Source organism: Alexandromys fortis, unplaced genomic scaffold, assembly GCF_014885135.2.
Source record: "Alexandromys fortis isolate MF-2015 unplaced genomic scaffold, M_Fortis_MF-2015_v1.1 scaffold_0, whole genome shotgun sequence".
Classification (NCBI taxonomy): Eukaryota; Metazoa; Chordata; class Mammalia; order Rodentia; family Cricetidae; genus Alexandromys; species Alexandromys fortis.
Genome location: NW_026067949.1, coordinates 43,913,068 through 43,936,022, shown reverse-complemented (window position 1 = coordinate 43,936,022; position 22,955 = coordinate 43,913,068). Strand labels below are relative to the sequence as shown.

General features: G+C 46.5%; 3 protein-coding genes across 4 annotated transcripts in view; 2 read left to right on the top strand and 1 right to left on the bottom strand.

The window, feature by feature from the left end:
- Art3 (ADP-ribosyltransferase 3 (inactive)) overlaps nucleotides 1–14,437 on the bottom strand; it is a 119,152-nt gene extending 104,715 nt beyond the window's left edge. Inside the window, exon 1 of the mRNA XM_050149790.1 lies at nucleotides 14,419–14,437. The gene's annotated coding sequence lies outside the window, so the exon portion shown is untranslated. The remainder of the gene's footprint in view (nucleotides 1–14,418) is intronic.
- Nucleotides 12,778–14,192, top strand: LOC126506310 (60S ribosomal protein L31-like). Its single transcript, XM_050149795.1, has 2 exons — nucleotides 12,778–12,939; nucleotides 13,770–14,192. Exon 2 carries the CDS (start codon nucleotides 13,785–13,787, stop codon nucleotides 14,157–14,159), a length of 375 nt encoding a protein of 124 aa, XP_050005752.1. The 5' UTR covers nucleotides 12,778–12,939; nucleotides 13,770–13,784; the 3' UTR covers nucleotides 14,160–14,192.
- Nucleotides 14,438–15,368: 931 nt separating the features above from the next.
- Nucleotides 15,369–22,955, top strand: part of Sdad1 (SDA1 domain containing 1) — a 114,327-nt gene continuing 106,740 nt past the window's right edge. For both annotated transcript variants that reach the window (XR_007593214.1, XM_050149923.1), the window contains exons 1-6: nucleotides 15,369–16,917; nucleotides 20,151–20,255; nucleotides 20,661–20,759; nucleotides 20,919–21,029; nucleotides 22,474–22,545; nucleotides 22,621–22,721. Coding sequence is in view for 1 of the 2 variants with exons in the window: in XM_050149923.1 (XP_050005880.1) it covers nucleotides 16,828–16,917; nucleotides 20,151–20,255; nucleotides 20,661–20,759; nucleotides 20,919–21,029; nucleotides 22,474–22,545; nucleotides 22,621–22,721 (578 nt within the window). In the remaining variant the exon portion in view is untranslated. The remainder of the gene's footprint in view (nucleotides 16,918–20,150; nucleotides 20,256–20,660; nucleotides 20,760–20,918; nucleotides 21,030–22,473; nucleotides 22,546–22,620; nucleotides 22,722–22,955) is intronic.

Genomic DNA, 22,955 nt, shown 5'->3' with positions numbered 1-22,955 from the left:
TGGCGGAGGCACGGCTGGGGCCGAGCTAGCCTCTGCGGGGGCGGACACGGGGGTGCGGGTTGGAAACTGCCTTAGAGAGGAGGCCCAGTGAGCTAAGCAGAGGAGAATGTCTCCGGCTGGAAATTCAGCCTCCACTAGCGAACTCCCCCAAATATTGTCATTCCTCGTGCTGCAGGTGGTTTTGAGTGCTGTTCCCAGCCAAACACCATGACATAGTCATGAACTTGTTCAGCTCCCTCCAAGAAACTTATTCTGGGGGGAAAAAAATCTAAAAATGTTTTTTAACTAGTTAGCCTGTGGCCCTTGCATGTGACCGTTGGGTAGTATCCATACCAACTAGCCAAAGACTGTGTGTTTTCATTCAGTAACTCTGGTGGGTGTATAGCGTATGCCTACAGCATGGCTTCGTATATATACTCTAATTTTTAATCCAAAACAATATTGGCATATATGCTTTGAAGCTATTTTGTGAAAGGACGGTGACATCAAAGGTCACTAATACCAAAATAAACTTTTTTTTTTAAATGTCTGTATCTGCCCTTTCGCTGCTATGGGCTTCAGAATAATTCCCATAAATCCTTTATCCATTTGCTTTTTGGCTTTCATCTCATGCTTAATGGGGAAACTCTGTTAACCAGTCACAGCTAATTGGGCCATGACGACCTGGACCCCGGGAAGAAAAACTGGGAGATCCAGGTGCGCGCTCTCTCTGCGCTGTGCCCGCCGGACTGATTCTAAGTCGGACCTCCCACTGTTATAGTGTGAGTTTCCCCTCTTTATTTAAAGTATAACTGTTATTCTTGAGCTAGCCTGGCTATTTATCGTACTGACCTAATTCCCAACAATGTTAGTGATGTCAATTGAGATATAGACACGACAGCACTTGAAGGGGTTCCTTAGGCACAAGAAAACAAAACTTCTTTGGGGAATAATACAGCACCTCCTGCTAGTTAGTGTTTCCATCGCTGTGATGACCCGCCATGACCAAACGCAACTTGGGAAGGAAAGGGTTCATTTCACGTAAACTTCAGTATCTCATACATCACTGAACACAATCAGGGCAGAACCTAGAAGCAGGAACTGATACAAAAGAGGCTATGGGGTGCTGCTTACTCCCTGGCTCACCATGGCTTGCTAAGTTTTCTTTCCTGTGGCCCCCAAGACCACCACCCCTGTGATAGCATCATCCACAATGACCTAGGCTCTCCCATATGAATCACCAAGAAAACATCCTACAGGCTTGCCTATAGCCTGGTCTTATAAAGTCATTTTCCCAATTGAGGCTCCCTCCTTTCAGATGACCCTAACCTGTGTCAAGTTGACGTATAACAAGCCAACACCCTACCTTACAATAACATAGATTTACAAGAGTTAAATAGGGCTGGGCTGTGATGGTGGTGGTACTCGCCTTTAATCCCAACACCTGGGAGGCAGAGGCAGGCGGATCTCTGAGGCCAGTCTGGTCTACAGAACAAGCTTCAGGACAGCCAAGGCTACAGACAAACCCTGCCTCAAAAAACAACAACAAAGTCATGCAGGGGCTGGAGAGATGGCTGGGGGTTAGGAGCACTGGCTGCTCTTCCAGAATTCAATTCCCAGCATCCTCATGGCAGCTTACAACTGTCTTGATTTTCTGTTAGCTTATTGGCCATATCTGAAGCTACTGCCCCAAGACACTGCATTCAGCAACCCACCACTCAGACCACGGCCTGATGGGATTTCTGGTTCCTCCAGCACCAGCTTGGCTGGGACCACCAAATGCAGATATTAACTAAGTCTCTATCATCCTAATTACCACTAAAGACTCGGGAACCAGGTGTTGGAGTGAAAACCTGCTACACCATAAGCCGAGAAGCAACCAGCTGACCTTTCTTTTTGGCTGGAGACCCAGCGAGAGAAGCATCTCTCCACTTGTTCCAAACCAAAAAAGACTGTGAATCTCTAAACCACTCCCTACTCCTCCTCTTCCTGTGTGTCTCTCTATCCTTCCCAGGTCCTCCGACCTCTCTATGGTTAATTCCTGTCAACTAGCTGCGGGCCTTGCACCCTGACCCAATCTCAGAGTTTCACAGTGTGATCATCAAATATCCTGCAACATAACTCAGTCCTGGGGGGATTTGATTTCCTCGCCCGGCCTCCTCCAGTGCCAAGTACGCACAGGGTACACAGACATACATGCAAGGAAAAGGTCCCTACACGCGAATAAAAATACAAAGCATTATGTGGCATTTAATGTATTCTCTAGTTATCAAGAGTAACGCTATTCTAGTGAGCTATAAGCCCAGCAAGCCAAATAAAGTCTCTTTTTCTCTCCCCTAAAATCATGTATGTTAAAGTAACATAAAGCCTCAAGTAGGAACCAAACCAGATCAATTATGTGAGTCTCGGGAACTAGGGGTTAGGAAATTATCCTCCAAAGGCCTCTCTGGCCACGCTCCTTCATGCAGTGAGCCTCTCTTCGCATCTCTGGAGTACGCTCATTCCCTTTTCAGGGCCCGGGCAGGATCCTGGTTAATCTGGACCATGCTGTCACCGACTCTGTTCTGGAGGCTGGACCAGGCTCTGTGGATGCCACTGTACTGGGAGCTGCGCTTCCGGTAATCTCTTTCCCTGTGTATTTCTCGGGCTTCATTGCCAGCCTGTGGTTACCTCTTTGGAGGAGATAAAAACCTTGAGGAGGTGGGGGCCCTGGGAGGAAATTAAGGACATTCACTTGAAGAGGATGCTGAAATCCTAACCCTTCCAACCACGCCCCACTTCTCTTTGTCTTCCTGGATACCATGTTGTCAACAGTCCTTCTCGGTCAAGAAGCCTTCCGTGATACACTGTGCCGCATGAGCTCCAAGCAGCTGGACTAAGGAACCACAGATGGAAACCATGGGCCAGAATATAACTTCTCCTACTTTTATTTTTTTCTTTTTAAGACAGGGTTTCTCTGTAGCTTTGGAGCCTGTACTGGAACTAGCTCTTGTAGACCAGGCTGGCCTCAAGTAGGAATGGTGGAGAACCAAATGCCAGATCAATATGTGAGTCTCGGGTGCTAGGGCTTAGAAAATTATCCTCCAAAGGCCTCTCTGGCCATGCTCTTTCATGCAGAGATCTGCCTGCTTCTGCCTCCCAATTGCTGGGATTAAAGGTGTGCACTATGCTACCCAGCTAACCTTTCCTCCTTTTACATTGGTTGGATTGCATATTTATCCTAGTGATGGAAAGTCACCATAGTTACGATACTCGGACAAGAGCTGTGCAGTGTGGGAACTCTCAGAAGGCTGACGGTAGACAGAAAACATCAGGCTGTATAACTGAGGGTACTGAGAAGCCAGACTGGTGTGTTGTTTGGGCAGGCATCAGCCACTAGTGGTAGATATGAGCCTCCCCTCCCCCCAACGGCCTTCAGATGCTGTGGGAAGAGCAAAAATTTTTAGCTTTGAAGATTAGGAATTACTGAACACTCTGTTGGGCTCTGTGGCTTTGGCCCAAGCCTGTAACCTCTCTCTGCATTCATTTCCTCACGCAGGCTCATCGTGAGAGACAGAACGCATACAGATCTGGTGCGTAGGGAGTCTAGGTCCTTGCCTGCTCAGCATTGCCAGACCTGCCCCTCACCAAAGGCTACCCCCACTCCTCCCGGACAGAGAGCTGTGTGTGGAGAAATGGGACTCTGAAGCAGGACTCTCTAGGGACATTTCTATAGCTCTAACCTAGACAATCGTGGCCTCTTTCCTGGGTTACCACTGTGGTTTCCTATATTCCAATGTTTATCTTGCATCCCTACCACTAGGATGATCGTTTCAAAATAATAATTCAAGGGCTGGAGAGATGGCTCAGAGGTTAAGAGCACTGGCTGCTCTTCCAGAGGTCCTGAGTTCAATTCCCAGCAACCACATGGTGACTTACAATCATCTCTGATGAGCTCTGGTGCCCTCTTCTGGCCCGCAAGCACACATGCAGGCAGAACACTATGCATAATAAATAAATCCTAAAAAAAAAAAATTAAAAATACAATACTTTGCTTAAAATCTTGGGATCTACAGTTGGGTCAAAGATGTCACATCCACTCTGCTGGGCTCTACCTGCCTCTCCAATCACGTTCCTCTATATGTGAGCCTCAGCCTTTTGTTTCTTGAGCGCCTTGAGTTTGTTTCCTTCTAAAGATCTTTTGTAGACTCTGCTTGTGCTGGGCTGGACCGCGCCGTCACCTTAATGGGACTGGGATCTCGCTCCCTGTGTCCTCCTCAGAGTAGCTTATGCAGAGTTGGATGAGAGTCGGAATGGGCACGAGTGATAATAATCTCCAGACGACCTACTAGACCGACTGGAATGCGCTGGCTTCCAGCATGTCAGGTCTCTTCTTGCACAGCTGGCTCAGCTTCTCCATTGCTGACCTTGTGCTCACTGTGTTCCCAGGTCCCCCACGAGTAGCAGAAGGATGGATATACAGAGCCCATACTCATCCAGAAGCAGCAGCTTCCCACAAACCTTAGCAACTCTTATTTGGCAACCAGGGTGCGACTTGAGTTTTCTCACGAGCTGAAACATCCAGCTGGCCCAGAGCTTCTGCTGGATCAGTCGATAATTCTTTCGTCAGTCCCCCGATTTTCCCACTGGGACTTTCGCTTCTCAGCATCCTCCCCTGATTCCCATAATAAACCCTTTGTCCCCACAAGGGCTAACAGAGACTCTGTTCCCTAACAGGTACAATGGCGTAAGGTGCTCTATCATTTAGGCTTCAGTTTACCTGTTAGTTACTTTTCTAGTGTTGCGATAAAACACTAGGACCAAAGGCACTGTGTAGAAGGAAGGGTTTATTTGGGGGTATGGTTCCCGAAGGGCTAGAGTCCATCCTGGCAGCAGACAGCAGACAGGATGGCAGAAACTGCTGAGAGCTTACATCTCGAGCCCAGTGGCCTTGAAACCTCAAAGCCTGCCCCCAGTGACTTAGTTCTTCCAGCCCCTAAACAGCACCACCAGCTGCGAACCAAACATTCAAACATCTGAGCCTACGGGGGCCACTCTCGTTCAGACCACTGTAGTTTGAAGGTTACTTTGGAAAATAGCTGCCCCTTTCCCAGACTCTCTTACTATTCACACTGCTTCTAACGTGGGCTGTGTATACCTAAGGGTGAATGAAACGAAACACTTAGATTTTACACTATTGTTTGAAAACAACTGGTTCCCATGCTTGCAAAACACACACACACACACACACACACACACACACACGCACACACCTGATACTGTTCGACTTTGCTTAGTGCTCTTGTCAAGGGGTCACATGTCACATGCTGGTTTCTCTGAAGGAAAAGCGAGCCTAACAACCAGGCTGGCACAAGCTCCCATTCCCACTTTTCTTGCTGCACGTTGATCACTTAGTAGTTGACCCCACCAGTGATGACAACACTAGATATTATTATGTAAGATAGTGCTATAGTTTCCTTCACAAAACTGGGACAGAGCTTTAAAGAATTCCCACTAAGAAAACCATAGCAAATGATGTACTTATATTTTAAAATTAAAAAAAATTTTAAAAAGAAATTTTTACACAGTGAAGTAATATTAATGAAGCAACCCAGCTAGGCTAACAAGAGAGTTAAGGTGTACATATACCTTAACTTCACCTTGCAAATATTCATTCTCTTCTTGCCTCTGAGGGCACTGGCACTCCAGTGCACACACCCACACACAGACACATACATGGACTTAGGAAATCATTAATAAAATTACTTGATTGTGTCTTGTTCTCCACCACATACACAAGGTTATATTGCTTGGCTATAGAAATTCTGTCTTCTTTACCACAGTATGCCCAGGGTATAGAGCAGGTCCTGGCATTTAGGAATCCCTTAAGAATATTTTAGCCTGGGCAGTGGTGGCACATGCCTTTAATCCCAGCACTTGGGAGGCAAAGGCAGACAGATCTCTGAGTTCGAGTCCAGCCTGGTCTACAGAGGGAGTTCCAGACAGCCAGAGCTGTTACACAGAGAAACCCTGTCTCAAAAAACAAAACAAAAAGAATTTTTTAGTCAATTGGTTATATGCCTCACCCTAAGTTTCCTCAAAGGCCTTTTACAAAGCCATTTCAACTCCTCTGGTCATGGTCACCATGCACCCGTCTCCCTCCAGCCTGCCGGTCCTTGCACTTGCCTGCTCAGCTTCACACCCCTCCCTGACATCTGCCGCATATGATCCAAGTCCCACTCTTTCGAAACTGCCCCTGGCCACACTGAAGCCTCTGTCTTCAAGCAGGAAGAACGATTCTCTCATTCATTTTTCTTAACTGTTTTCCTATGCCAAAAAGCACTGTAGTTTTAAACAATAAAAGACTTGTTTTGTGTTTTTTTTTTATATATTTAAACTGGCAAACTCTCAGTCAAATAATTAAGAGAGATGTGTGTGAGAAAATGGAAACTGCTCTGTGCTCGCTGCTGACGTTAGGACTCAGGGCCTCAGGCATGCGGGGCTGGTGCTTTTCCACTCAGCTACAATCCAGGCCCAGCAACAGGGCTCTTGGCAACTGAACCCGTCTAGTCTTCATCCGTGAATAAGATTATGAACTGCAATAAACTGATAAATGATCGGAGGGCAGGTGTCTTAGTGTTCTGTTGCTCTGAGGAGACACTGTGACCATGGCAACTCTTACGAAAAAAAGTTTTTAAAATTGGGGCTTGTTTTCCATTTCAGAGGTTTAGTCCTTTGTCATCACGGTGGGGAGCAGGGCAGCGTGTGGGCAGAAACGGTGCTGGGGAAGGAGCTCAGAGTCCTACATCCAGATCAGCAGGAACTGAGAGACACTGGGACTGTGTGCTTGGGCTTTTCTTTGGTTGGGGGGGAGGGGAATTTGAGACAGTGTTTCTCTGCGGAGCCCTGGCTGTCCTAAAATTCATTCTGTAGACCAAGCTAGCCTTGAATTTAGAGATCCACTTTCCTCTGCCCCCAGAGTGCTGGGATTAGCCCACCCCCAGTGACACTTCCTCCAACAAAGTCGCACCTACTCCAACAAGGCCACGCCTCCTAATCCTTTCAAGTAGCCACTCCCTGATGACTAAGTATTCAAACATTTGAGCCTATGGGAGCCATTCTTAATGAAACCACCAGAGAGGGGAAAAAAGATTAGAGGGAAAAATTATACACAACTCTTCGCTTTCCTTAAAAGTCTTCCATAAACCAGGCATGGTGGCCCCTACCTATAATCCCCGCATCTAGGAGACAGAGTTGGAAAGTCTTCAAACTCAAAGCCAGTCTGGGCTACACAACCAGACCCCTCTCAGAAAAAAACTGCACGGTACTGCACACATAAGGAACTCTTACCCTTTGAGTGTCCTATAGTGCTTCAAGGCTATTTTAATAATTTATTTTGATTTTTCCAAATAAGAAAAATTGCTGGCATCACCCTCTCCAGGGCACCAGGCTTTGGTTGTCTGTGTATGGATGAGACCACGATGACCTGGCAATTCACTCTCGTCTGCCTTTCAATTTTAAGGTAGACAACTTGAACTTCCTCAGGAAAGAAACTGAGAATCAGAATCCATAAAGTGAGAGGAGAATCGACGTAATAACTCATATTAGAAAGGGGAAATAAAGCTCTGGATTGTGTGTTTGTGTTGTGTGTGTTTGTCGTTTTTAAATGCAGCAATCACTTATACAAGATTGAAAGTAGGTGACTTTGCCTCAGAGTAGACATCTCTTTGCCTGGGGCCTATGATGAGGGGCATGCTGGTCTGGACATTTTTATACCCTGGCAGTTAAAACTAGCTAACCAAACGTCTCTAGTAGTTAGGAAGGGCATCCAAGAGCAAGGAAGCTGTCAGGTTCACTGAGACTTTGTGCAGATGTGTACGGGTGAGTTAGGATGTGTGCACGTTTGTGCAGGGCCGGGTGATGCAGCTTGTAGAGAGGTCAGAGGTTAATTCAGAGGTCTTCCTCAATTGCTTCTCCACTGTATTTTTTATGCAGTAGTAGTATTTGGGGACAGGGTCTATTACCTCTTGACTGTTCTGGAAACTCGCTGTGCAGACCAGGCTGGTTCTGAACTCAGAGATCCACCTGTCCCTACCTCCTGATCGCTGGGATTAAAGGTGTGCACTGCCACACTTGGCCCCACTGAGAGTCTCAGAATTAAAAGATCTTTCAAAGTCAACTAAAATGTCACCGCCCTAAAAATCTGCTGTATACATGTGCCTTCCCTCAGTAATGTTATACTAGGCACTTGATTAAAAATTTGTTTAGAGGATGGGTAGACTAATTGTTCTTACACACACAGTTCTAGGAAATGTTTGGTGGTGACAGCTGTGTATCATGTTGACTGTGGGGCTGGATAATCGGCCTGTGAATGTTTGAATTAATCAGTTTATGTGTATTAAACATGCGCAATTTGTTATTGGGTTTTTGTGACAGGGTCTCTTATAACCCAGACTGACGTAGAACTCCTGAGTGCTGAGATCACAGGTGTGCCACGTGTCTGGTTTATGTGGGGCTGGGGATGGCATTCAGGGCCTCGTGCATGCTAGGCAAGCAACAGAGCTGCACCATAGCCTAGTTCCTGAATGTGGTGTGTGTGTGTGTGTGTGTGTGTGTGTAGAGAGAGAGGTTTGAACATGTTCCTGGGTGCATGAATACAAATGGAGGCCCAACCACAGCCTCAGGAGTAGTTTCTTGAGCACTGATCACCTGTTTCTGAGCATCTCATTGCCTGGACCTCGTCAAGTAGGCCAGACTGTCTGGCCAGTGAGCAGCAAAGATCTATCTATCCATCTGTCTACTTCCTGTCCCATCTCCCATGTCCCCCTTCCCATGCCCCCATACGCACCACAATGGCAGCTCTTTTTTCTTTTTTATTTTTTTAGCTCTTTTCTATGAATGTGGATTCTAGGGGAGGAACTCGGGTTCTTATGCTCATAGACAAGCTGCTTAAGGACTGAGCTATCGGCTCAGCCACGGCGTTTGATGAATTAATGAAGTATGAAACAATTAACGAAGTACAGAGGAAACAAAATAGGTTTTTACTCTGAGCTTTTAAGTGAAAAGACAGAGAAAGCAAAATTATTCAGTGGTTTTTTTGTTTGTTTTTTTGAGAAACATTTTATTTTTTTAGGAACTATCAGTGATTTAGAAAAAAAAATCAAAGAATGAAACTCACACAAGTCCACAACAAGCCTAGGATTATAGGTTTGTCCTCCTCAGACAACTCCAATAGTTCTCTTTTCCCAGGAACGGGAAAAAAAAAAATAGATGGGCCTTGGGGCAGCATTCACGATAAATAGGCAAAATAGTGGGAACAGGGAAGAACAATGAAAAATGAAGCCATCGGCCAGTGCGTAGACTCAGCAGGAGCAGGTACAGGCTGCCAAGCAGAGCAACCCCATTTTGGTCCTAAAGTCAGCTTTAGAAAAGACTGAGGTCTGTTTCAATGAGTCAAGTCTACTGGTTTTCTTGTTAAGACAGAGCAGGAGCGCCCCCTAGTGGCTACTTTAACAGTGTCTTAAAACAGGTCTGAAGCAGACCTGGCGTTTCTGAACGTTCTTTTAAAAGTGCGGCATTTTGCTCGCATCTGTGCCTGTACACTGCATACATGCAGAATACCCGCATGGGGCTGGAGAGATGGCTCAGTGGTTAAGAGCACTGCCTGCTCTTCCAAAGGTCCGGAGTTCAATTCCCAGCAACAGCATGGTGGCTCACAATCATCTGTAATAAGATCTGGCGCCCTCTTGTGGCATGCAGGCATACATGCAGACAGAATACTGAGACTACTGTATACATAATAAATAAAATCTAAACACACACACACACACACACAAAAGGCAGAAGGGGTGTCAGAAATCCTGGCACTAGAGTTAGAATTGTGAGCAGACCTGTGGTTGCTAGGAATTGAACCTGGGTCCTCTTCCAGAGTAGCCACTGCTTTTTTGAGCTCTCTCTCCAGGCCCCTCAATGTAGGTTTCAAATGAGAGTAATGAAAATTCCTGCTGACCCCTCTGAGATGATTTTAAATGTTTTTTCTCTTTTTTAGATGTATTTATTTTATACATATGAACATTTCCCTGCAGAAATGTATGTGTACCATATTCATGCCTGATGCCCAAGGTCAGAATAGAGCAGCAAATCCCCTGGAACTGGAGTTGCATGTGGTTGTGAGTCACCATGAAGTTGTTGGGAGCTGAACCTCTCCTCTGCGAGAGTAGCAAGTGCTTTCGGCTGTGGCACGACATCTCTCCAGCCCCCGTTCTTGAGATACTGGCTGAGGAATTACTGGTACTTGACAGCTCCTGAATGAAGAGTCAGTTTCTTTAAGGAAGTAGTGCCTTACGAAGTTCACCATGCTCCAGTGCAAGGCCACATGTGCAGAAATGCATAAACATCATAAGCTGGACTTGGTGGTGGGAGAGAGGGAGGGAGAAGAGGGAGGGGGAGAGAGGGAGGAGGGAGGAGAGAGGGGGAGAAAAGAGGAGGAGAAGAGAGGGAGGGAAAGAAAAAGGGAAGGAGAGAAAGAAAGATATATATAGAGAAAGGGGAGTGGGTCTGGGAAGGGCAAATATTATCAAACACATTGTAGGAAAGCCTCAAAAATTAAAATATTGCTTTAATCTTACAATTGAAGAATTGGAAGAAACTTAGCCAACCTCCTGTTCATCTCATAAATATTAACTAACTGGGCTGGTCCCTACGCGGTATATCCCTTCCCTGATCTAAGTATTGGGGGTACAGTAATAAACAAACCCCAAAGTCTCCATGAATCTTCCAATCTATCGCAGATCCATATGCAACAAACAACGGAGCTAGTGACTATCTGAGGGACTGGAGGAGGCCCCAGAGACACGAAACAGAGGAAGAGTGCGCTGGGCCGGGAGGATGGAGGACCATGGAAGACCACGGAAGGCATCTCGAATGGGCCGTCATTGAGCAGAGATTTGAAATCTGGAGAACAAGACTTACTGGCTTCCATGAGAGGAACTAGCATGTGCAAATCATGTGTGATCAGTGCCTGAAAGGCTTTGTCCATTCGGTGCACTGTAGCAAGTTCGACTCAGAGACTTACAACATTCATGTCTTGCAGTTTGAGAGGAGAGCATCAAATCAATGCACCCACAGACCTGGAGTCCAGGGAGGGCCCTCCTCTTGATTTATAGGCAGCTGTCTTTCTGTATTCTTACAGTAAAACGGGCAGGGAGCATGGAAGAGGACAAATGGCCAAGGGAAATGGCCCTGACCCTGTCACCACTGAGAGTGTGCTCTGTTCTTGTGCTCAAGCAACAGCTTTGCCATAAAACAGGGAAGGAGGCCACGAAGCAAAATGTTTACATACTAGAAAATCTCTATGGCTGAGCCCAGCTAGAGCTAGTGGGGTCTGGGATGGTTACACAATGACAAAAACGAAGGAAATGATTCCATGGGAAATTCCCATAAAATGCCCTGCCTAAGGCCCCAGAATCAACAGTTGTCAGAACAGAATCACGGCATTTTTACATAATTCACCCGGAAAGCAAGGTCACTAGCTGAGCAAGCCTCCTTTGCTGGGCACTGTTTCACCGGCTGTGAAAACACCTCCGACAGGCATGGGTTACTGTTGTCTTGGTTGCCTTGCAGAAACCTGAAGGCCACTTTTCCTTAAACACAGACTCTCTGGTGAAGCCATGGGTACCTCGTAGACAGCTGCAAAAGCTTGGTATTTCTGTCTTCCTGTCGTGTCTGTCACCTTTGCTGTCTTAACCCTTGTCCCGTTTTCAAATATTTGTCCAAGACTACGCATAGGCCTATCAGCTGCTAGAGCTGATGTGTTTCCTCTACCAGGTTCTGTGGGGAGCAGAGGAAGCCCTAAGCGGATGCAGTCCTTCCTGACTGTGTACAGTTGACCTAAGCACAGCCATGCCAAGGACCCCAATTCCTCAGTCTCAGGGAAACAGCAGAGCCTTCCCTCCTGGTCTGAATGCAAATGTTGATAGTGCGTATAGAAAAAAAATCCACCATCGCTTTCTTTCACCCCACGGCCTAGGCTTACAGCCCCAACAGTGCTCTCCTATAGAGAAAACGCCTTCACAGAATAGCTACACCTCTTTCCCTCCTGCTGCCGGCAGCAGCGCTGCCTTCCCTGTTCATCTGAGCTTCCGGGCTGCTGCAGCTTCTCCATCAGAGAGCCCAGTCCACGCAATCCCAGCTCTCCCATGTATCTGTACGTTTGTCTTTTCTTCCTTCCTTCCCAGCCCCAGGCAGGTCAGCCCTGGAGCCGTGCTGGACGCCACCCTACCTTCGTGTTTCCAGGGAGCTGGAGCACCCGCAGTTCCTCAGACTCATGACAAGGCCTGGGACATTCGTTAAAGATGATAATTCTCTGGGTTGCAGAGATCGTTCAGTGGTTAAGAGCACTTGCTGCTCTTTTAGAGGCTTAGCACCCCCCGCCCCATGTTGTCTCAAAAACATCTAAGGGATCTGAAACTGTCTTCGGGCCTCCATGGGCACCAAGCATGCACATAGTACACAGACCAACAGGTAGACAAAACACCAATACACACAAACAAACAAACAAACATAACAACGTGTAACTTCATTTCTGGCTAAATCATCAGCCACCAGGCTGCAAACATCTAGGTTAGAATACTTGCACTCGAAAGGAAAAGTCCTTTGAAACTGTGCCCAGGAACAATGGACAGTTACCAAGGTTTAGCACCCCCCCCCACACACACACACAGTCAAATAAAGCCCTCTGCTAAGCCAGCAGTCATTTTAATCAGTGTCCGCTTCCTTCTGCTCAAGGGCTGAGGTCCCACTGTACTAGTGAGCCTTCCTGCCTCGTTCACACTGTATGGCTTTGCCGTCAGTTTCCATGCTGCGCTGGGAGACCCTGCTCTCCGACATCACCATGGAAGAGATGAGGGAGGACGATTTCTCCTTGGAGCATGAACCCCTTCGTGAGAGCTCTCCATCTAATTAGCCTCAGGACTGTGTCAGGTGGGATAACAGACTTGTTTAGATTTGGACTCAAAGAGTGGCAGGTGTCCTTGGGTGAAGCTGGTCTGGGGAAATGCTTAGGTTAAACAGAATAACAACACTGTGATTCTTATGTTAGTGTCAGACCAGTTCCATCCAGCAGCTGCTACCCCTACACACACACACACACACACACACACACACACACACACACACACACACACAGTGGCTGGAATTAATAGTCGCCTAGATTGAGTCCCAGCTTCCTTGACATTGGTGAACTTGGGCAGTCACCCTCTTAGGATGTTTCTCACCTTTCCAGAGGAATGCTCTGAGGATTGAAGGGATTCATTTACGAGAAGCGCTTGAACAGTACAGGCGCAGGGTGGATGATCGTGTGTTTCTGTACGAACACTACCGTTATTTCATTCGTTCGTCCAGCTAGCCAACTTGTGTTCGCTGATGCACATTGCGGGGTTGCAGGAATGTCGCCAAGCACCAGCTCTGAACTTAAAACTCTAGCTTAGGGGCATCCACAGAAGCGCTACAGCGGTCAAATTCTGAATACATACTAGTTTGCACTCCATCCAAACCACAATGAATTAAATCAGCCAAACCCAAAAGGAAAACAAATATATGGTGGTGCACACCCTTAGTCCCAGTACTCAGGAGGCAAAAGCAGGTAGTTCTGAGTTCAAGGCCAGCCTGGTCTACAGAGCAAGTTACAGGATAGCCAGGGCTACACAGAGAAACCCGGTCTTGAAAAAACAGCAATAACAAAGCAAAAACCGATTTAACCTCCACCCCTGGCTCTCTAGCCATTCTCTAAAACAGTATTTTCTGCTTTCCAGCTTGGGCCCGACAGAATGGCTCCCGCAAAGAAGGGTGGCGAGAAGAAGGGCCGTTCTGCCATCAACGAGGTGGTGACCCGAGAATACACCATCAACATTCACAAGCGCATCCATGGCGTGGGCTTTAAGAAGCATGCTCCTAGGGCACTCAAAGAAATCTGGAAATTTGCCATGAAGGAGATGGGGACTCCAGATGTGCAGATTGATACCAGGCTCAATAAAGCCGTCTGGGCCAAAGGAATAAGGAATGTCCCATATCGTATCCGGGTACGTTTATCCAGAAAACGTAATGAGGATGAGGACTCACCAAACAAACTCTACACATTGGTAACTTACGTGCCTGTTACCACATTCAAAAATCTACAGACAGTCAATGTGGATGAGAACTAACCTACTGAATCTCAAATAAAGTTGGAGAACAGCCAAAAAAAATATTTTCTAGGCATATTCCTCATGGAATTTTCTTCTCACTTTAGTACACTGTATCAGGCTTTTTCTTTTGGTGAGAGCCACCCACCAGCTCTCAGTTCATGATAGAGACACTTATTAGTTTTGAATGCTTGGCCTAACTTAGGTACATTTCTGGCTAGCTCTTTTAACTTAAATTAACTTGTTTCTCTTATTTATGCTTTGCTTTGGGGCATTTTACCTTTTTTGGCTTTCTTGCTGAATGGTTGGCGGCTGCCTGGCTTCTGACCCTGGGCATCTCCCTTGTTCTCTCTTCTCTCGTTCTTCTCCCTAGTCTAGAGTTCTCCTATTTATTCTCTCTGCCTGCCAGCCCTGCCTATCCTCTCTCCTGCCCAGCTATTGGCTGTTCAGCTCTTTATTAGACCGATCAGGTGCTTTAGGCAGGCAAGGTGAAACAAATTCAACACATCTTTACATAATTAAACACACGTCCTTACATCGTGAAATAAATGCAGCATAAACAAACATAACACACCGTCACACAGTTAAAGTAATATTCCACAGATAAACAAATGTAACACACCTTCCCACAGTTAAAGTAATACTCCACAGATAAACAAATGTAACACATCTTTACATAGTTAAAGTAATATTCCACAGATAAACAAATGTAACACACCTTCACACAGTTAAAGTAATATTCCACAGATAAACAAATGTAACACACCTTCACACAGTTAAAGTAATATTCCACAGATAAACAAATGTAACACATCTTTGCCCACTTAAATATTCCACAACAGTAAATTCTAAAGAAAAATCAATCCTCATTTCTTTTTCTTCTTCTTCTTTTTGGGGATGGGTAGTTTAAGACAGGATTTCTCTGTGTTAAAGTCCTGGCTGTCCTGGAACTTGCTCTGTAGACCAGGTTGGCCTCGAACTCATAGACATCTGCCTGCCTGCTTCCTGAGTGCTGGGATTAAAGTGTAAGACTTTAAGACAATCTTGAAGCCATTTTTGACAATTCTGAATCCTCTCAGCCTCTGTGCCATAGTGCTTCCCCTCCTCCCCTGGGAACCAAGGACCTAACAGCTACACTCGCACGTACTCAGTTCCTGAACAATTACCCATATACGTATGCTTTGGTTTGGTCCCCTGGGAAACGGGGTCAAAATGACCTCTTACCTCATCTGATCTGGCAACAGCTCTCCAGTCAATTATTGGTAATAGCCCTTTCGAATAAGCCAATCAGAATAGTCAAAGAACAACCCCCCTTGCTTCTGTGGCCCCTTTAAAAGTAGACTGTACCAGCTATTCGAGGTCCCTCGGCTTCCCGAATGCTGGGGGACCCTGTCATGACAGAATTAATAAAATCCTCATGCTTTTGCATCGGCTGTGGTGTGTGAGATGGTCTCTGGGGGCAACTCCTTCTTGGTGTTTGGACGCTAGAGTCCAACAAAAGGAGGGTGCCACCACACCTGACTTCAGTCTCATTTCTAGAAAGATTTTGTTTGTTTTAACTATGTTGATGCATTTGTGTGTGGCTAAGCACACGGTCAGTGCAGGTGCCTGCTGGAGTCTCATGTTTCACTGGAGTAGTAGTTATAGCAAACCGAAACGTGGGTCCTCTGTAACAACAGTATTGGGTTGTAGTTGCTAAGTCATCTCTCTAGCCCCGATCCTATTTGGCAATAAATACAGGGTCTCAGGCATCCCAGGGTTCCCTCAAATTCCACATGTAGTTGAGGATGACCGCGAAGTCTCAACTCTCCTGTCTCCACTTCGTAAATATGCGGATTGTAAATATGCGGATTGCAGGCATGAGCCAATACACCCAGCTGGGGAAACAAACCTACGATCTCTTATGAGAGGCCACCTGAGCCAGTCCTCAAGACCCTGTTTAATTTCTGTTGTTTTCCTGGAGACAGGGAACCTCAGCCCAGGTTTGCCCCAAACACTTAATTCTCCTGCCTCAGCCTCCTGAGGAATTACAACCATGTGCCGCCATACTTGGGTACATTATTAATTCTCATTCATTTGTGCCATCCTAAAAATGCGGGGCAAGATGGGAGGGATTGGAGGAGTGAAAAGCGTGATCAAATATATTGTATAAAAATTATTTTCAATGAAAAAGAATGTTGAGATAATGAAACCTGCTCTTGCATATGGAAGAAAAACCCACAGTTTTGGGTTTTGTTTTTTTTTTTTTTTTTTTTTTTTTTTTGGTTTTTCGAGACAGGGTTTCTCTGTGGCATTGGAGCCTGTCCTGGAACTAGCTCTGTAGACCACGCTGGTCTCGAACTCACAGAGATCCGGCTGCCTCTGCCTCCCGAGTGCTGGGATTAAAGGCGTGTGCCACCACGGCCCAGTTTTAACTTGCAGATTGTGTCAGAAATATTTGGTGATAAGTAGTAGCGATGGCCCAATGGCAGGGGCCAATAACGTACAGATCCCAACAAAGCATTGCAAGCCGGGCGGATAAGTTTGAGCCTCTGCGGCTCCCGTAGCTCGGTACGGCTTGCCCGGTGTCCCACGTGCTACTTCCGGTTACACGGGACACACGCGTCTGAGCTGCCGCGGGGACTCGGCAGTGACTGGCGGAGCCTGCGATTTCCACCAGCTGCTTGCCTGGAGCCCGTCTGCAGCCACTATGTCGGGCAGGAACAACAACAAGCTGCCCAGCAACCTGCCGCAGTTACAGAACCTGATCAAGCGGGACCCGCCGGCCTACATCGAGGAGGTGGGACGGGGATCCGGCTCCCTAGGGTCCTCCCGGAGGTTTCCAGGGCCCTCGGGAGGAGAGCGGGGTGTGGGGAGGGAACGTTCCCGGGGACTCGTTTCCCACCGCTTGCAAACCTGCCGCCCTGCGGACCCCACTGCCACTGAAATACTCGTTAAGACCTGTTGCCTCCGGGTTTATGTAGCCGCCCCGCCGAGGTCCCGAGGGCCGAAGAGGCTGCGCCCCAGACACTCTGCCTTAGTCCCTGAGATTTGATGAGTCGTGTTTAATTTAAAGGTGCTGTCCACAGACGGCCGCTCCCGAGTGCCCCAGGCTCTGCCAGGAAGAGCAGAGAGTTTCAGATGCCTGGGCCGCCGTCAGATACTTAGAAGGTGCAGTTAAGCTAGGGTTGAAACTCACTGGGAGGGAGCCAGCTAGAGTTGAGAAGATGCTTTGGGAAAAGATGAGATCGGAAGTGACATTAGGCCCACGCTGTGAGGGACTTAGCACTTCAAGTGTGTGAACTGAGAAGAGACGAAATGAAAGGGGTAACCTTGTGCTGTTAACCTGGTAGACGCTTCAGACACGCATTTGTCTCGGAAGCATTAAACCCTCATCTCAGCCGGCTGCCATTAGGTTCCTTCGACACTGCGCTTTTATTTTGAGTAGATAAACCCAGCTCTTCTTTTGGTGGTTCTTCTCCAAATATGTGTATCTTTCCCTGTGAATACTGATGCGATTGTTTTTGCCAAAACAGAGTACCGAACAACAAAAGTGGCAACAGGCACGGCTTTCCAATGGCCCGTGTCCTGTCATTCACAGCCGAGTGAATTAAGAGTCCCTGCAGCTCTTTTTCCCTTATTAATTTTGTGAGCTTGCAGAGTGGTGGGTTTCATTTCAACACTTTATACATACGTGCTGTGTTTTGTTCTTATGTATCCCTCCTTCTATGCTGCCCTTCCCAATCCTCCCGGTCCCCTTCCTCTCCCCAAACAACCCTTGCTTTTGTATTGATGTCAAATATATCTCAGTTCCCTGCACCCCTTTAGGATCTCTTCCTTCTGGGGAGTTGACTCAGTGGTCAAGAGCACTGATTGCTTTTCCAGAGGACCCAGGTTTGGTGTCCAGCATCTACATGATGGTGCATAACCATCTGTAACTCCAGTTTCAAGGGGATCCTACATCCTCTTCTGGCCTCTGGACACCAGGCACGTGTGTAGACATACATACATGTAGGCAAACATTCAATACACATAAAAAAAATCTCATCCCATATTCCCTTTTCTGATGTGTCACAAATGAAAATTTAAATCCAAATTCTAATTATGAGAGGAAACATGGGCTATCTCTGAGTCTGGCTTATTTTCTTAACGATTTCCTCCCAATGTCATGGTTTCGTTGTTGCTCCTGGGTGGGGAAAAAAAAAGTGTGTGTACCAAATTTTCATTCCGCAGTCTTCTGTTGGTGAACACCTAGGCTAGTTCTGTTTCTTGGCCGAAGTAGGTAGTACACCAGTAAACACCAATGTGCAAGTTTATCTGCGGTATTTGATTGGATTCCTTTTGTTATATACTCAGGAGTGCTATAGCTAAGCAATATGGAAGGTCAGTTTTTAGTTTTTCCATAGTGGCTCTATTTCCATTAATTATATGTACATGTATATCATTATATATATACATACATATATATCGTAACACATAAATATATATATATACATTTCTGTTTTCCCACGTCCTTCCAGCCTTTGTCCCTCTTTTTCCCCTGCTGATAGCCATCCTGACTGAGGCGAGATAGTCTCAGATGATTTTAATTAATTTGCATTCCCCTGATGGCTAAGGATGTTGCGCGCTTTTTCAGATAGTTATTGGCCATTTGCTTTGTTGAAATGGGTATGGCCTTGTTAGAGGAACTGTGTCACTGTGGAGGTGGGCTTTGAGTTTTCCTGTGCTCGGGATACTTGCCAGTGTCTCCATCAACTTCTTGTTGCCTGCAAGATGGAGGACTCTTAGCTCCTCCAGCAGCACAGCTGCCTGTGTGGCACCAGGCTCCTCAGAAACTAGCCACCTCAGTTAAATGTTTTCTTTGTAAGAGTTGCTGTGGTCATGGTGTTTCTTCATAGCAGCAGAAACCATAACTAAGACAGTATGTGAATGTGTGTGTGTACTTGTCACACAGTTAAGCATAGGGACTGTGGGAAGCTGGGGTGTAGTTCAGCATGGAACACTTCTCTAGCACACTCGAGGGCCCTCAGTTCCATCCCCAGCAGCAAATGTGGACAATAACTATAGGGTGTGGACCTAAGGCTTGACTCCAGTTAAGAGTTCCAGCAGTAAGTAAACTGGCTTGTTAGTTGAGTCAGATGAGGCTGTGTATATCATGAGCCTGGCACAAACGAAGTACTTAGTAAGTGGAAGCTGTGGCTTTATTCTTGTTCCTTCTGTCTTGGGGTTGGGGTCAGGTGGGATTGGCGTATGCACACATGGGCCTCGTGTGGGGGCCATGGGAGGATGTTGGGTTCCCTAGATTCTCATTCTGCCCAGTGTCATCCTTTCCCTGGTTCTGAGCTAAGCTAGTATTCGGTACGCCCCAGAGATCCTGCTGTCTCCATCCCTCACACAGGTGTGCATGGGTGCTGACGTCCGAATTCAGGTCCCTCAGGCTTGCACTCCAACTACTAAGCCATTTCTCCAGCCCTGTCTTTGGTGACGATGATGATTCTTCTTCTTCCTCTCCCCCTTCTTCTTTTCTAGCTTTAAGAAACTGTGTTGAGTGTCTCGGCTGCATGTACTATGTGCACGCATCCCTGTTACCCTCGGAGCTTTGAAGAGGGCGTCTGATCCCATGGGACTGGAATTGTGATGGTTGTGAACCATTGTGTAGGTGCTGGGCAGTGAACCAGGCCCTCTGCAAGAATAAGCGCTCTTGTGCTCTGTCTTTAGTTCTTAGCTTCTCTGTCTAGGACTCCAGCATGAAGCTTCCGTGGTATTTAAGAGGGTGACTGACTAGAAGGTGTCATGTCCTTCAGGTGTACTCCACACTTAGTGGCCTGGCATCTTCCTGCTGATCCAGGTGCCCTTCATACACAGGTCATGTAATGTCAATGGCAGAACAAGGCCAGAATCTGAGTTCCTGACTCCTGTTCACACTGTCTCTCATATACCTAGGTCTTTTTCTCTGTACCACTGGTAAAGGTGTGTGCCAGCTTGTTACTCTGTATAAAAGACTGTGACAAACTGTTCTCTTTCCCCCTACAGTTCCTCCAGCAGTATAATCACTATAAATCCAATATGGAGATTTTCAAGTTACAGCCAAATAAACCCAGCAAAGAACTGGCAGAGCTGGTGATGTTTATGGCGCAGGTAAGAAGGTGATTTCTCAGTGAGATGGACGGAGAGGTACAGACCACCACCCCACCCCACCCCACCCCATCCGTGTTTTCCAGCCTTTGTGTGGAAACTTAAATTTTTCTAAAGCCTTCCCTTTTGTAACTCTTTTCCTAAGGTAGTTTAGAGAATTTTGATGAATTTTTAACACAGAACTAACCAGAACAAAAATTGATCAAAAAATTTTTTTAATTCGTCACACAGGCAGGTTCTCAGTGTGCTCCATGCATTTTGCCAAAACTACTGGAACAGTGAAAGTAGTAGAAAAATTAGCATGCAGGGAAAGCCATTGATTGAGAGTTTTCTGCCTCCCTGAGCATCTAAATGTGCAGCTGAAGTGGGGGAGAAAGGCCGCACTGACAAGAGCCCGCTTTCTTACAGATTGCCCACTGCTACCCGGAACATCTCAGTAGCTTCCCACAGGAGCTGAAGGAGCTGCTCTCCTACAACCACACCGTCTTGGACCCGGATCTCCGCATGGTAGGAGAGTTCAAAGGTCCCGTGCATGCGATGATGGCGAAGTGAGAGCACCTCCAGCGAACTCTGCAGCACCTGGGGAGAGCAGATGGGACGTGCACGCTGTGTTCCCTCGTTTGATTAACTTCACCCTCAGCTTAGTGTTTTCTTTTCCTCCCCTAGACATTTTGCAAAGCGTTGATCTTGCTGAGAAATAAAAATCTCATCAATCCATCAAGTTTGCTGGAGCTCTTCTTCGAGCTTCTGCGCTGCCACGACAAGCTCCTGCGGAAGGTAAGGAGCGGGTTTGTTCCCTGCGTTCCTCTCTTCCTGAGCTGACATAGCCGAGTTCAGAGTTGCGGAATTGTTGACTTGATAGGGTGACAGATACAGCTGGTCCTTCAGCAGGAGCAAACGTCATACATGCAGTTTAGTACTGATAACCAGCACTTGCTGAATGCCGCTCTGGACTAGCCCTTCATCTCAGGCTTCAGGTATACGCTTAGTCACAAAAACCTGAGCTAGAAATCTTCATTGTTAATGCTTCACAGACAGAGACAGGTTGAAGCACAGCAAGTAACTTGTCTCGGGTCAAACAGCTTCCACGTGTGTGGAACGGACGCTTAAGGACGCTTAAAAGAAATCCCACACTAGCTCAGAATTGAGAAATAGATGGTTATTTATTTAGGGGTAAACTCACAAATCAAAATTCTCTGCTTGAACAGAGATCGAATCCAGCAATCTGAAAGAGCAGCCGGGGAAGAAGGGGCGGACACAGGCTCTGCATCTGCATATATAGTATAGGAGGTCATGCCCCATTAAGTGGGTAACCATAAGCTGTAAGACTTCCTACAGCATACGTCCAGGGCTAGACCATGAACCCAAGCAGTTTGGTACCAAAACCTAGTCTCTTCGTGACCTTGTTGTGCTGGACATGAGGGCACACACACTAGCTGGAACCAACCTGCACAATAAAAACTTTTTGTTGCAATAGCATTTTTCTATGCCTGTATATTTGCTTAAGAGCTGAAGGCTTATAAAACAAATTTCAGTTTTGCCCGTTCCTGGTGTTTTACTTAAGTGGAATCATATGTTATATATTTTGTGGCTGTCTTCTTATACTCAGTAGGTTGTTTCTTGATTGAGTTATGGCATAGTGGTGTATGGTTGTGTCCTTTTCGTTACTAAATATTCCATTGCATGGCCCTGCCGCATGTTTACCCATTCGTCAGCGTTGTTCATCCAATGGGTGTTTGGGTTGCTTCTCCTTTTTGCCTGTTGTAAACAAAGGATTGTAACTGTTTTTAGAACGTGTAGGGGGTGGGTGGGTTTTCCTTTCTCCAGGGTAGACTCGTTCATTTGATAATTCCACTCATATTCCCTGGAGGGCAGCTTTACCTTTAGCTGTTAATTGTTTGTTGCTTCTTTTTTTTTTAAAAAAAAAAATTTATATAACTTTATTTTATGTGCATTGGTGAAAGGTCTCAAATCTCCAGGAACTGGAGTTACAGTTATGAGCTGCCTTGCCATGTGGGTGCTGGGAATTGAACCCAGGTCCTCTGGAAGATTAACCAATGCTTTTAAGAGCTGAGCCATCTCTCTAGCCCGAATGTTTGCCTCCTTTGGCTTTCTTCTGTTATAGAATGAAATAGGAAAAGCAAAGTTGTCCTATGCGTTGGTGCGTTTCTCCGAGAAGAGAAATGCTCATCTGTTTCATGTGTGGGCTTTGTCTCCTCAGACGCTGTACACACACATCGTGACCGACGTCAAGAACATAAACGCCAAGCACAAGAACAATAAAGTGAATGTGGTAAGTGCCCTTCCTTCTTGTGCTCGAGGCTTTGTGCCATCTGTGCATTGAGTCCTCATCCTCCTTGTTCCCCAGGTGCTGCAGAACTTCATGTACACCATGCTGAGAGACAGCAACGCGACTGCAGCCAAGATGTCGCTGGACGTCATGATCGAGCTCTACAGAAGGAACATCTGGTAACACACAGGAGTTTTTCCATGAGAAACAGACATACACATGTGTTGTCTATTGTTTGTTTTGGAGACAGGATTTCTCTGTATAAGCTCTGGCTTATAATGAACAATAAAACTCATTGTCTAGACCAGGCTGACCTCAAACTCAGAGATCTGCCAGCTTCTGCCTCCCAAGTGCTGGGATTAAAGGTGTGCTCCACCGCCCAGCTATTTTCATTTGTAATGATCACAGAGCTC

Coding starts and splice junctions, on each gene's coding strand:
- LOC126506310 (XM_050149795.1), top strand. CDS start 13,785: ATGGCTCCCGCAAAGAAGGGTGGCGAGAAGAAGGGCCGTTCTGCCATC.